Source organism: Malus domestica, chromosome 04 (genome assembly GCF_042453785.1).
Source record: "Malus domestica chromosome 04, GDT2T_hap1".
In the NCBI taxonomy this organism is placed as follows: Eukaryota; Viridiplantae; Streptophyta; class Magnoliopsida; order Rosales; family Rosaceae; genus Malus; species Malus domestica.
The window spans coordinates 25,753,624-25,767,752 of record NC_091664.1 but is presented as its reverse complement, the minus strand read 5'-3'; the positions used below and the strand labels follow the sequence as shown (position 1 = coordinate 25,767,752).

At 39.0% G+C, this 14,129-nt stretch overlaps 2 protein-coding genes across 2 annotated transcripts; both read right to left on the bottom strand.

The window, feature by feature from the left end:
- Positions 1–4,509: 4,509 nt before the first annotated feature.
- On the bottom strand, positions 4,510–5,948 carry LOC103408497 (transcription repressor OFP1-like). Its single transcript, XM_070820715.1, has one exon. It carries the CDS (start codon positions 5,775–5,777, stop codon positions 4,614–4,616), a length of 1,164 nt encoding a protein of 387 aa, XP_070676816.1. The 5' UTR covers positions 5,778–5,948; the 3' UTR covers positions 4,510–4,613.
- Positions 5,949–11,320: 5,372 nt separating this feature from the next.
- LOC103433744 (U-box domain-containing protein 16) lies at positions 11,321–13,920 on the bottom strand. The gene has a single exon (XM_008372022.4). The coding sequence runs from the start codon at positions 13,535–13,537 to the stop codon at positions 11,477–11,479; it is 2,061 nt and encodes a 686-aa protein (XP_008370244.3). The 5' UTR covers positions 13,538–13,920; the 3' UTR covers positions 11,321–11,476.
- Between the last annotated feature and the right edge of the window lie 209 nt (positions 13,921–14,129).

Below are 14,129 nucleotides of genomic sequence, written 5' to 3'. Positions count from 1 at the left end.
TGATGCCATTTATTCAAACTTGGATGAAGATGTTTCTTCCATCTTGAAGAACAACTTTCGTGGTTTCGGGTATTCGGTGGAATGGTGCCTTCGTAGAACTCTAAGTATTTTTTGGACACACGAGTCCAAACACCTTCACTTGTTTGAGAAATCCCCCTCACACTATCTTCTGAGATCCATCTATAAGCCTTGCAAAGAGCTTCATCTTCTTTTCAAGTCCAAGCCCTACCTTTCATTGCAGATGAGGTCATTTTTTTTGAAAAAAAATGAAAGAAATATTGAAGGAAATATTGCAAATGAAGTGAAGAAATATTATGGATGAAGGAAATATTGAAAAATTGAAACAAATATTATAGATGAAGGAAATATTGGAAAATATATTGAAAGAAATATTGAAAAATTGAAACAAATATTATAGATGAAGGAAATATTGGAAAATATATTGAAGGAAATATTGAGAAATATATTGAAGGAAATATTGAAAAATATTGAAGAAGGAAATATTGAAGAATTGAAAGAACTTCACCATATTTATAGAAGAAAAGAAATGTTTAAAAAAAAAAAAAATAAAATAAAAAAACCCCAACGGCTAGCTGACTCAGCTAGCCGTTATATTAAAAAAAAAAAAAATCAAATTATTAGTGTCGGTTATAACCGACACTAATAGTAAAACTATTAAAAAAAAAGAATCTCTTTAATGATGTCGGTTATAACCGACAGCAATAGGAAAACATTAAAAAAAAAAATAGCCAGCCCTCCAGCGCTCCAGCCCTCTCCGATCCCGTGGGGCCCTCCCAGATTCCAGAGCCCTCTGGCCTAGCCCTCGGTTTGAGACGATCTTAGGGCTATTTTCGGCCCTCTGGCCCTCTGGACCCTTCGGTTAGAGATGGCCTTATATATCGGCTTGTGGGGTTTGGCTCAAGATAATATGCTAAGCGTAGCCATACCATGGTCAAAAAATTATTGTATTATTCGGCCTAGGGCTAGATATATATCGAGAAGAATATTATATGGTTGCATCTTGGATGTGCATGCATGTAGATTAATCCTTGGTTTCACCTTGGTGAAGAGATATATGGTCAAGAATTTAGGCAGAGTATATTTATATATGTCTTCTACTTGTGATATATATATATATATATATATATATATATATGTGTGTGTGTGTGTGTGTGTGTGTGTGTATGTATATGAATGTTTTTTTATTTAACAGGTATGATGAGTCAACTAAGTTCTAATACTGAAAATCAGCAATATATATATATATATATATATATGTGTGTGTGTGTATGTATATGAATGTTTTTTTATTTAACAGGTATGATGAGTCAACCAAGTTCTAATACTGAAAATCAGCAATCTTACACATATTATGCATATGAGAGAAAAACGTATAGCAACATTTTAAGTGAGGCATTATGTCAATGTTGTTGATTTTAAGTGAAGCGTGAGGCTAATACAAGGAAAGTACATTGTGATAGATACATGCATACACTTAATTTTTCTCTTCTTGTTTATAATTTTTTGGTCCAATATCAAGCAAAGTAGTTACATGTTTTATGCTATTCGAATAGGATTAAGATATACGTCTTTATATAAACAAAAAAATACATTGTTGTTTCCTGGTTAGTGTGTCCAAATAAAATATACTTTCTGATTGCGGAATTTCAATATTAAACACTCTTGCATAATTAACCAAATACGTAGTAGTTCAATATTAATTTCATGTCGTAGGGCCAGCTATGTGTTTTGTTGACTCAACAAAAACCCTAAAAATACACAGTTTTTACTCTTTGTTTTAACACCCCGAAGTGTCTGTAGTGGTAAACCAATAAGGTTAAGATAGCTCTACCCTCAACTACTAAAGTTGAGGTGGGTTAAGTGTTACATCAAATTCCTACTAATCGTCAATAATTAATCTCTTGTTATACCTATGGTTTGTCCATATTCAATTCTTAATTAAGGGAAACCCTGAAATTATTAAAGTGATTATATATAGATTTCATTATGCTATTAGACAAAAGTTAACAATTGTAAAACCCAATTAATATGGCAATGGGTGTGTACATTTTTGTGATTAGGTGAAGATGAGTGATATAAGAGAAGTTCTTGTGCTTGTAATAGCGAAGGTTTCTTGTGAGTTTAACTATTAGACATTCTGAACTACTACAAACTTCAAAAGTCAACATAGAATATAAACAAATCAATTGAGTTTTGAGTTTTTATAAGAGATTTGTTTGGTTAATAACATTTATCTTTATGCCTAAAGTTCTTTTTCAACTCTAAACGAAGTTTTTAACAATCTTACACAGAATAAATTGAAACCGCAAAGTTAGGGACTGATTTTTTTTTAATAATAATAAATCACATATACTTTTCTTTTGTCTCATGGAAAGTGTGTCAAGCTTGAAACTCCATGTCCCAGAAAGACACTACACTAAGGGCTAGTTTGGTATAGCTGTGCTTTGAAAAAAAGCTGTTGTGAGAATAAGCGGCTGTGCTGTGAGAATAAGCGGCTGTGAAATAAATCAGCAGAGTGTTTGGTAAACTTTTTTGTAAAAGTGCTTTTGGAAAAAAAAAGCAGTCTGATAGTGAGTCTTTTCATTAAAGAAGCACTGTGGCTCCGTGTGCTTTGAAAAAAAGCCAGTTTTCCAAAGCTACAAATAGCAGCTTCAGCTTTTTCCTTTAATTTCAGCTTATTCTCACAGCAGCTTCCAAAATAAGCCATTTTTTTTCAGTTTACGAAACGCCTAAAACCCTCACAGCTTTTTTTCATGGGTGCTTTTTTTTTAATCACCTCACTCCCAAACCACCCCTAACTCGGTGCTTTCTTATCGCGTATTGGTTAAAACTTTTGGAGGTGGATTGTCTGCCCTCCCATTTCCATACTCTTTTTATCTTCTTCTGTTTGTGTGGTCACGGTTAAGCCACGTCTACATTTTATATTAATTTTTTTATAAAAAATAATAAAATATAAAGTAATAAGAATATAAAATATTAACGTGATTTAACCATGACCACACAAACAAAAGGGGATGAGAAGAATATGAAAATGGGAGGGTAGACAATCCACCTCCAAAACTTTTACCTCCACAGAAAACAAGTCATTTAGTCCTAAGCACCAAGTGCAGTGCAGGCTCAAATCGCCAAAATATTCATATAAAAATGGAAAACTCACCAATTACCAACAAGACTTGCTTTCTTTTACGAAGCCAATCTGAATCATTTGCCTGGTTTTGTATAAAAACCAAACACAATTTACACAAAACAAATCCTCTTTGGTAGGCCGCGTGATTCTCTTTTCATAAACTCTACTGCATGCCATGTATATATGAATCCAAAGGTTCGAAAGGTTGCAATGCTTTTGAAATATTCAAAGTTCACTTTTACTTTTGAAAAAAAAAAACACTTCGAACAGTTTTATAGGGTAACAGTCTAGGTATCTAGCAAAAGCTTTTAGGATTTAAATTCACACTTCACTTTTAGAGTTTAACTAACGCTAACTAATGCAAAAATTATACTACACTCTAATATATTTTTTAACAGCGATATTTGATCGTTAATGTTACAAAGTTCCTAATGTGAAAATTTTGTTAAATTAAATCATTTACTGTTCTTGCTAGTTTGTACTACGGTCTGGTAATATTCATTTTCACTTGAAAGTAAGAGGTCTTAGGTTCAAATTTCGTAAATGACGAATTTAATACCAAATTATATTATCCATTATGTGACTTAACCAAATTCCTAATTCTCTTAATGTAAAAATATAAATGTATTAAAAAAAATCATTTACGGTTCTTCAATCACTTCTGAAGGGTACTTAACAAAGAGCTTTTTTGAGTTATCTCCTCTCTCGAGAAAGACTTAAAAACACGAATTGTGTCCTCAAAGTTTATCTTTTTGTTGTTGCCTACGTGGCATAATCTTCCGCATTGAATCAACAAGGAACAAGGAAATATTATGAACGGCTGTGGATGAAAGAAGACATGGAGAGGAGAGATATAGGAAATGAGAAAATTCGGATAAAAAACACGGAAAGGAATCATTTCTATTCCCTTCCACCAAATCCATTAAATTCATTAATTCTTGTTTTTAAAAATTGATTCAATAGTTAAAAAACAAAGATTCCCAAGTTATAATAACTTTAATTGTTAGATTGAATTTTAAATGTCCGAATTGATGAATTTGATGGATAGAATCCGGAAATGATCTCTTTCCATAAAACACAAGTTTGATTTGAGAGGGTGTCAGTCTTTGATGGTATCTTAAATGAATCACAAGATGACATATGAAAAAGTTAAGTAGAACGCAATGTATGATACATTTGAGATACATCATTGTGACATTTCAAATATATGTAATCTTTATCTTCTATACCCAAGAAGCATAACATGTACAAAAACACATTTCCACATTCACATCGAGAAACACAAGACACTAGTGAACAATTTAAAGACTGAATTTTGACAACAGGGTTGTCTTCCAAAACTGAAAACATGAACTCCTTGATTGAAAAGTAAGGAAATTTATTAGAAACAAGACAAACTAACAAAGAAATTAAGACTAACAATTTACAGTTACATTTTTTTTTTCTGGAAATTTGTAATTTGTAATTACTTGGACCTAATATCAGTGAGATCAATCCAGATTTGCTTGAACACCTTGATGATCATCTCATGGTACTCATCAGAATTCAAAGAAAGATAACATGCAAGAAGATCTTCCAAATCCTTGGATGCCTTGATGTTGTTCTCCAAGATCATCTCCACCATTGATTCCCTGAAATCCCTCTGGGGATCAAACGATGATTTGACAATTGCGAAGCTGTCGGAGATGCTCCTTCGCTTCGAGCTCGAATTCGACGACACGCTCCGCCGGCTGAGGCCGGCCTGGTTGATCTTCCGGTTGGAAATTCTCGGCGAATTCCGAAGACGGACGCCGGGAGATGTAGCTGCATTTGATGAAGGAAGCCTTCTACCATCACTTTTAGTAATGCTCCTCTGTTCTTTCTTCTTGTTCTTGTTCTTCTTCAGTTCGCTCACCATTTCGCTGAATTTTGGTGGCTTGGTTATAATCGGAGGGAGCTCGAGCTCGGAAAACGAATCCAACCCATCCTCCGGCGCATCAGATACTTTCACATCGGATAATTTCATGGTCAGAGACGCCTTGTCGACGTCGACAACGACGTCTTTTTCACCGGCGTCGACATGGTAAGCGGCGAGAACGCGGTCGCACCGGAATTCAGGCTCATTGTCGTCGTCGAGAAACTCCATCTCTGACGTCGGGTCTGGGAAGCTGTCGAAGGAGAAAGACGACCATGTCTCAGGTGGGGATTGGGATTTAGTCCAGACGGATTCAATGGTGGTGGCGTGGCAGCCGCAGCCGGCTGAAACAGAGGAAGTTAGGAGGTTGGGATCGGAAGAGGGCAAGGTGGTAATTCTGTTCCTGAGTTTTTGTCTGTTGGATTTTTTTGGTCGTGGGTCATTGGTGGGGGAGGAGGAGGTGGGGAATCTGTGAGATGGGGCAGGCGCAGGGGAGGTGAGCTCTCTTGTGAAGTAGTAAGACTGTCTTGGGTGGCAGTGGAGGTGGTGGGGCAGTTGCCGCGTTGGCTTCGAGGGCTCTGTAAAATTTTTTGTTAGAGAAGAAGAAGCAAACGAGGGTGGTTTTTGTTGTTTTTTCTTCTTGGATTGCTTTTTTCTGGGCTTGCTCATGTCTTTCAGCTTGCTAAACCAGGAATTGGACATCATATCTGATAATCTAAACTTGTGGTTTCCCATCACCACCTCTCTCTCTCTCTCCTCTCTCACTTTCTCTCTCTTCCACTCAGTAATGCGTAAAAGAAAGGAAGAAGGAAGAGAGGACTTGAGTTTTCTGGCACTCACGCTCACTCTGTTGCTGATATTGAAAGATAAATAAAGGGGAGTTTTTTTGTATTTTATGGGGGCAAGGGGTTCGGTTCCACCAAGGAGAAAAAGGTTGGTATAAATAGTGATCAAATTTTCTGCACTTATTTTGTTTGTGGTCTTGTCTGTGGAGAGATTTTTAAGTATATCAATAATACGGAATGGTACGCTACATATTATTGTACTATTAGAGATGCACTTAAAAAAAAAAAGAACTTTTCTCCATTTGTATAAAGCATGAGGTGTACCGTCCAGTATTCGGGCCGTACTAAAAATTTCTTCTCTTTGTGGCAACTATCATTATTGACACGTAAGGAGAGTTAAGTTCATTAATACGTATCAATTAATGATAGAAGTCACATACAAAACGAGTGTATAAGATTCGAACTCCAAAGGGGGGGGGTAGTTGGTAAAATGGCCTCTTTCTAGTAGCCTACCCATAAAGAAAGGGTGGCATTATCACACACCAATTTTTATGTGTCATGTACTTGTTATATTATGTCTTTTAATTTATTTAATTTATTTGATCCGACGACAAAAAATTGAGAGAGATGTGTGAGAAGTAAAAATGAGTTTGTAGATAGCCCCACTCTAAGGAACTTTTGTTCTCTTGTTAAGTTAATGTGATAGCTATTTTGTTTACTTCTTTAACCACCTCTTTAAATTGGAGCAATATCCTTGAGTTTTAGCTCAATTGGAGCTTTGATCTTTGAATTTAAATTCATGAGGATTGGTTTTGAAACTTATTATAATGTGGAGTAGTGGTCTATTTAGCACTTTTTGGCTAACTCCGTTAAAACTTCTATCTATTTTTTTGGCCCCTTTAAATTCTTTATTTTATATGAGCAACCTAACAAAGTTAGCCAGAAGAATTGTTGCTCCATATTATAACAAATTTAGAACTTCCGTCTATTTTTTTGTCCCTTTAAATCCTCTATTTTAGATGGCCAATCTAACATATTTATCCAAAAGGATTGTTGCTTCACATTATTTGTTATTCAAAGACCAAAACTCGCAGACCTTTAATTTAGAGAGCAAAGGTCTAATTGCACCAAACTTCACAACGATTGCTCTAATTTTCTCTTAAACTTAAGTCTCTCTCTAAATGATGCCCTAATTTATTGTCTTTAAAAAAATGATTCTTTAATAAAGTCTTTTGACTAATAATATTTCCGTGTTTTTTTTTTACTAATAGTCTTTTGACTAAAGTTTTATAAAAATGATTCTTTAGTCGGAGTATCGTCCTCCTAGATTTTATGATTTAAGAAAATTGTAGTTATTCATTGTCTGTTTTTAATTTAACGATAAAGAAGGAGTAGAACAACAATTAAATGACCACCTACCATTAGATTAAGATTCAACAGTATATGATCCTAAATTTCATAGATCATAGAGTCAATGGAACTCTACAGTGTAACAATATTACCCTCTATTTATATGTAGGAGTAAGAGTGGAGCTAGGATTTTCTAAATGGGTAGAATAATATAATTTGGATAGTGTTATTCACATTTTTTTTTACCTTCTACACACCCTTATTAGTTTTTGTCCATTAATCTTCTTTAATTCATTCGATCTAGCAGTCGAAAATTACAAGAGATGTGTGAGAAGTAAAATTGAGTATATAAATAACATCATCCTATTATTTAATAAAAAAAAAGGAGAAAACATGAAAACCAAGAATCACCAAAGATGGCCCAAAAAGAGTGAAGCACTAAAGGTCATCTTTAGCCAAGGGCAATATGCCAAAATATATCTTGGAAACTTTAAAATCCACCACCACACAAGGGAGCTATATTCTAGTCACCAAGATGGGTTGGCTAATAAACCTCAAGCAGTTCTCAAGCGGGCTATATTTAGCCGTCCGACAAAGCTTTTATGTGGAGTTCACATGAAATTCTCTCTCTCTCTCTCTCTCTCTCTACACGATCTATTAGTGTATAAACCATGTACTGCTGGAAATGAAAATATATATATATATATATAACCTGCTAAAACTACACATTCAAAAAATAATATTTGAGAGAGCTAAAGACATATAGTCCAATGGTAGATTAGATGGCCTAAAAGAAAAATGAATGAGGATCAGTTTAATGGGCCTACTTGCACTTAATGCTTTGATATGCCATGTGGGGTTAGATTGAGCTTATCTATATGATAAGACATGGGCTAGATATGTTCAGAGTAAGTTGCCTTAGGCTATAATCCATCCCATGGAGCCTAAAGCACAACTCCGCTTTTAAATGGAAGGTCTCATGTTGTTCGTTTCTGATTAATTATGAGCTTAATATCTAATTATGATTAATTAATTGAGTGGTTTTATCCAAAATTTGCTCCAATAACATTTTATTAAAAGAAAAAAAAACAACTCCCTCTCTTCTTCTTTCAGTTTTGTGGGTGTTTTGTTTGGACCAGGATCCTCTCCTGAGCTAAGGATGAGGATCCTCCTCATCAAGGGGTGTGGGCCGTTGGATGAAAATCCAACGGCTACAATTATTATAACTTTAAGGGGACCCTTTGTTTGTAACCGTTGGATTTTCATCCAACGGCTCACATCCCTTGATGAGGAGGATCCTCATCCTTAGCTCATGAGAGGATCCTGGTCAGTTTTGTTTGGGAGCGATTTTATCGTGACCGGGAGGTCTTTTCTTGTAGTACCACGGCTTATCAGTGCCCTACATTTCTTTTCCAACCGTTTTGTCAAAGTGGCTTACATGCAGCCTTGGCCGGTAGGGTCCTAACCTGGACAAGGGAGCCAGAATACCACAACTCTTTGGCCTCTTTGGTCACGTATTGGAAAAACTACCCCGAAGGGCAACCTTCTTCTGTTAAAACCATCACTTTTACTCTTGGCCTTTGGGAACCTCTCAGAGCTCATTCAGCTTCAGAAGAAAACACAGGTTTTTGTCGTACATTGAATGGCCATAAGGACTAGTGTGTGTTTTGCATTTTTTGCGTTTTTAAGTTGTGGATGAAGGGATATTTTGCAAAGATCCAAAAGACATAAAGGTTTGGAAAGATTTTGTGTTTATATAGCTCCAAGATAGAAACGTTATGTGTGTCCCATCGAGATAGATATGCATAATCTATTGTTTGTTGTTAGTACCCTAGCTCCTTGGGCTTTTTTTAGGGCACAAAATGTATATCTTCATGCATAATCTATTGTTTGTTGTTGACGGGTCATGTTTCTTTCATCATCCAAGTCCAACCCAAAATGAAAACCCTAGTCCAAGTAACAACAAAACCCCAAACCGCAAACTCATATTAAAGTTGATCATTCAAAGATTTGGGAGCCAAAATAAATCTTCTTGTGGTAGCGTACAAAATGGGACAAGGACAATATATAATAGCAAGTGGGGTTCCACAAAGAGGATTATACAGATAGGCGTAAGTCCAAAAAAATCGATCTTTTAGTTTTTTTAAATTAGGGACCTAGTGTTGGATATGTGAGTTAAGATTTGGTTTTGATAAGAATGACAAGATTCACAAAACTCATTGCGTTGCTGTAAAATGAGTCTTTTTATTTTTATTTGTGTCAAATAATTTCATAATTTGTTTCTCTTTAGCTAGGGTTTTGTAAGGAGTTGCATAGTATTCAATTTGAAAATAATTTATAGTTTTCTTTTAAATAATAAATATAATTAAATTCCTTAGTACCTCATTTCAAAAACTGAAAAAAGTTGAATCTAAGAAGGAAAAGGGGGGCCTAAAGTTTTCGATGTTTGTGCTCCACTTATCTCTTATTAGATTAGCCACTGACGAAGTTCAAAATTACGATATCATACAAGAACACGACATTTTTCCACTACTGTAGTAAAGAGCCACTTGCAGCTAGCTAGGGTTTAAGGCTGGTTTGGCCCATTTATAATGCATGACGAAACAACAAAGCAGAGACCGGTGGATATGTAGGACGATCACGGTGAAGTTGCTTGCTGCTGTTGACTCTTGGATGACTGCACACACACGCGCGCGCGCGCGCGCACACACACAAAAGACAGTTTAAAAGCCAGCCAGCAAGCCAAACAGTGGGTGCAATGGGCATGGGTTTGATGCACATTCAGAAGCTTAAAGAGCCCTATAATTCCTGGTCAAAGAATATTAGTCCCCCTTTCCTGCTGCTGCTGCAGAGTGGTCTGAAAGTATCCGGACCAAACCCACAGCCAAAACGGTGAGTACTATGTACATATACAGAAGAAGAGAGGGGACCAACTGTCATTTTTGTCCTTCTTAGGGCATATTTTTGGAGTTTATGACAATTGTTTGTACGTGGGAGGAGGAGGAGGCGGACAACAAAGAATTCAAACTCCAGGCCTCCCAGTATTTATGTCACATGTTCAACATTATCCTCATCATTCTCCTCCTCAACTAGGATGTGTCGAGTAATATGTGTGAACTGTGGAGGTTTTGGGAACTTTTGTTTTTGTTTTGGCTTTGGTGGGAACGCTTGTCCGGTATATGCAAGAGTATGGCTATATATACTTGCAGACAGCTTGGTCTTTGATGGAAATTTGGGTTGATGATTGAGTAAGACAACGCAATCCTTGGAGTCGGTGAAAATTTTGGTTTAATCGAAATCGTTGAACTGATCAAATTTAGTGTATCAATCCTGACCGCATCTTGATGTATCGACAACATAGAGCTGAAAGATTGGTGACATATATAGCAATCATACATTGACGACATGCTAAAATCTTGATCATGTCAGCAATGGATGTTTAAAAGCCGATCATTTTGGGCAATTTTCCGAAAAAAAACCTCATTACTCTCACTTACATGAGTGCACTTATAGCAGCAGGCTATGATGTGGAACTGGCCAGAAGTTTTGTGCTTCAACTTAGGCCCGTTCGCTCTAGTTGGGCTCTTTGAAGAATTACGCCCGAACACATTTTTGCGGAAGAGTTGAGGAAGTTAGATTATTCTGCCTCAGTCAATCAGATACAACTAGTAAAGTTGTAATAACACGTTTGCTATTCTTAAAATGTGAAATGAGAATGCATATGAAGGTTCAAACTGGTATGCAAAGAAATGAAAAATCATGACCTAATCAAAGATGAAAAAGTTATACCCGAACACATTTTAAATGTCAAATTCCTCCCAATTCGTAAACTAAATTCTTTCTATCTCTTGATATTGTGGCATAACTTGTGTTTTCTTTCTATTTGGTTAGTAAACATAATCATAATCTGATACTATATTTTAATAATGATTCTGGATACTATATTTTAATACTGATTATGGTTAGTAAACATAATCATAATCTGATACTATATTTTAATACTGATTCTGAATAAGTAAATATATGCGCATTGGGTACCGACATCTTACAATCATTAAGAGAAGAGAGGTGGTGAAGATGGAAAAACAAATTCGCAGGGGATATTGACATTTTTCTCAAATCAGAGGAGATACGGTGAGGATATATAGCCAAGAATGTATTGGGTTGCATGTATATCTATACGAAAGAATGCATGAGATTTTTTTCATCTAAACTTTCAACAAATCGAAACAAAGAAAACGAAAACCTCTATAGACAATTACAATCAGATTCAACGAAATTAGTGACCGCTAAATTTAATCAGATTGCCACTATTGTCGCTGTTGCCGATGTACTCACATGATTCACCGTTGAATATCCCACCTCCGCAACCTCACTACCCAAACCCGCAGCCCATCTCCTCAGAATCCTCAACAGCGACGCCGCCTTCCGCCTCGCCCTCACCGTCCCCACCCCCATCAATTCCCATATCATCCTCTCAATCCCCGGCACTGACGCCAATTCCGCCACCATTTCCGATCCCCCTTTTCGACAAATTGTCACCAGCGTCGCCGCCGCGCTCTCCCTCGCCCTCTCCGACCCTTCTCTCAACACACTTCCCAATTTTCTAATCGCGCCGTACGCCGCCGCAATGGCCACTAATCCGCCGCTTCTAACCACAGTTTCCAACACAGCCACCGCCTCCTCCGGCAACGCCTCCATCACTTGCAAGGTCGTCTCCACCACCCCACCTTCCACCAATCTAGCCACTGCCTCCCTCTCTCCCGCCAAATTCAATATCGCCACCATGGCGTCCTTTTTAAAACATCCGTGCTCGGGTCCATCCCTCGCCAGCTCCACTAACCCCTTTATGACGCGTGTCTTCCTCCCCAGTCTCTTCCTGTACCCATGCACACCTGATAAACTGAATATCGTCGCCGCCGCATTCCCCTTCGCCTCCCACGTGGCCCCCGACCTCAGCACCTCGATGATGCCGTTAAGAGCTCCGTCCGTCTCCATGATCCGCGTTTTGTTCGCTTCCAAAATAGAAAGGTTTAGAATCGTCGTCACGGCGTTAACCTGCAGGTTCGGATGGGGCCCACCGACGTCCGCGCCCAGGTACCGTACGAGCAAAGGAATAGCCCCGGCTTCCGCAATGCAGGCGCGACAGTCAGCGTCCGTCTTCGCCAGACTCCGGAGCTCGTAAACGACGCCGTTAGCCGCCTCCATAGACTGAGAGACCGAAAGCTTATTGACCAGAAACGACGCCGTCATTCTGGTAGCTTCGAGCGCGGCCTTGTTCTTTTTAACGGCGTTGACCAGCCCCTTATTATTCGCCGCTGTTTCGAAAGGGATTTTCTGCTGGCGGCACCACATGGCAATGAGATTTTTCAACGCGAGATTGGGGATGAGCTCAGTGTGGGCCAGGGCCTGACCTGTCTTGGGACACGTGTTGTGACCCGCTTCGATCCACAGCTTGATGGACTCACGATCGTACGTCTGGCCGGTCGCCACGGTGACCGGGGCCCGCATTAGCTCCAAACTGATCGGGCACCGGAAATCTGCCGGGAAACTTAATTCCGACGCCGATTTAAGGCGGATTAGGTCCGATGCCGGCGTGGATGCTCCGAATAACACGCACTTGCCGTAGCGAACGAGTCCGACGAGGGCAACGAGCTGCGACTTGGATTTCTCATCCGTCTGGTTCTGGAACTCTTCCTGGAGGCTCTCAAGCTCCTCCCTGCAATCCGAAGCATCGCGAATCCCCAATTGCGTGAAAATATCGGAGAGCTTGGAGTGGTCGGGAACGATCTCGCTCCTGAGGCGGTCGAGTATGAAGCAGACCTCGAGGCGGAGGCCGTCGTCTCTTGGATCGACGAACGACTTCGTGGTGCTGCGGGAGCACTGGGTGCGGAGGAGGGAGACGACCTCTTCTACGTCGTCGTTTAATCGTAGCTCCTTGACGGGGAGGATGTCGAGTAAGGTGGAGAGGTCGAGGGTGAGCTCGTGGAAGCTGTTCGCTAGAGACTCGGTCTGGAGGAGGAGCCACATCCGGCTGCCGTTGGAGGAGTCTTCGAGAAGGGTCTGGATCCGCTGGAGCAGGATGTAGAGCTCCTGGAAGCAGAGGATGGCGGAGTGGGAGAAGACGGCGGTGGAGATGCGGATGATGTCTTCGAAGAAGATGGAGAGGAGGGTTGACCTGCGGATCACCGAGCGGGACGTGCGGCGCAGGAGGAACTGGAGCGGCTCGAGGGAGGAGATTTCTTGGGAGAGATGGTGGAGGGAGCGGAGGAGGGTCTGGTCGGATAGCTTGGGCGATATGAAGGCCCCCGCCGAGGGCCGGCGTTTTCGCGGCGGAAATGCTTGCGGAGATATTGCCATGAACAAATCAAATGAATGAATCAATGAAACAGTAGATTGTTTATCGATGATAAAAAAAGATAGGAAAATAGGAAAAAGATAAGGTGTGGTTATAATTTATATATGGGGGAAAATGGACATGGTATTTGACTGTATTTGGATATATTGTTGAAAGGGTAGGAAGGAGGCCTCTGTGATGAGAGAGAGAGAGAGAGAGAGAGAGAGAGGAGAGAGAGAATATTATTTAGTTATGGTATCGTCGGATGGACAACAAAGATGCGGCCAAAGTTGGAGGGCAGGGAGGAATTGGAGCCGTTGGATGATTGGATACAGTCCACAAAAAATAACCAAAACCAAATTGATAAGATGTGGTCTTCTGTTTTGAAGGTTTTTAACTGCCGCCGGCACCTGCGTAGTATTTGAACTCTCGTCTAGAAGAGGCTAAAGAGCTTGGTTTGTCTAGGAGCTAGTAACAAACCCACTTTGGGATATAGCCCATGTGTTTCTTTTGAAAAAGTAATAATGACTTCATGTCTTCGAATGTAAGTCATTTGTTACAAGAAAATAACTTGTATAAAACGAGTTCATAAAATTGTTATCGAAACCATTTTAT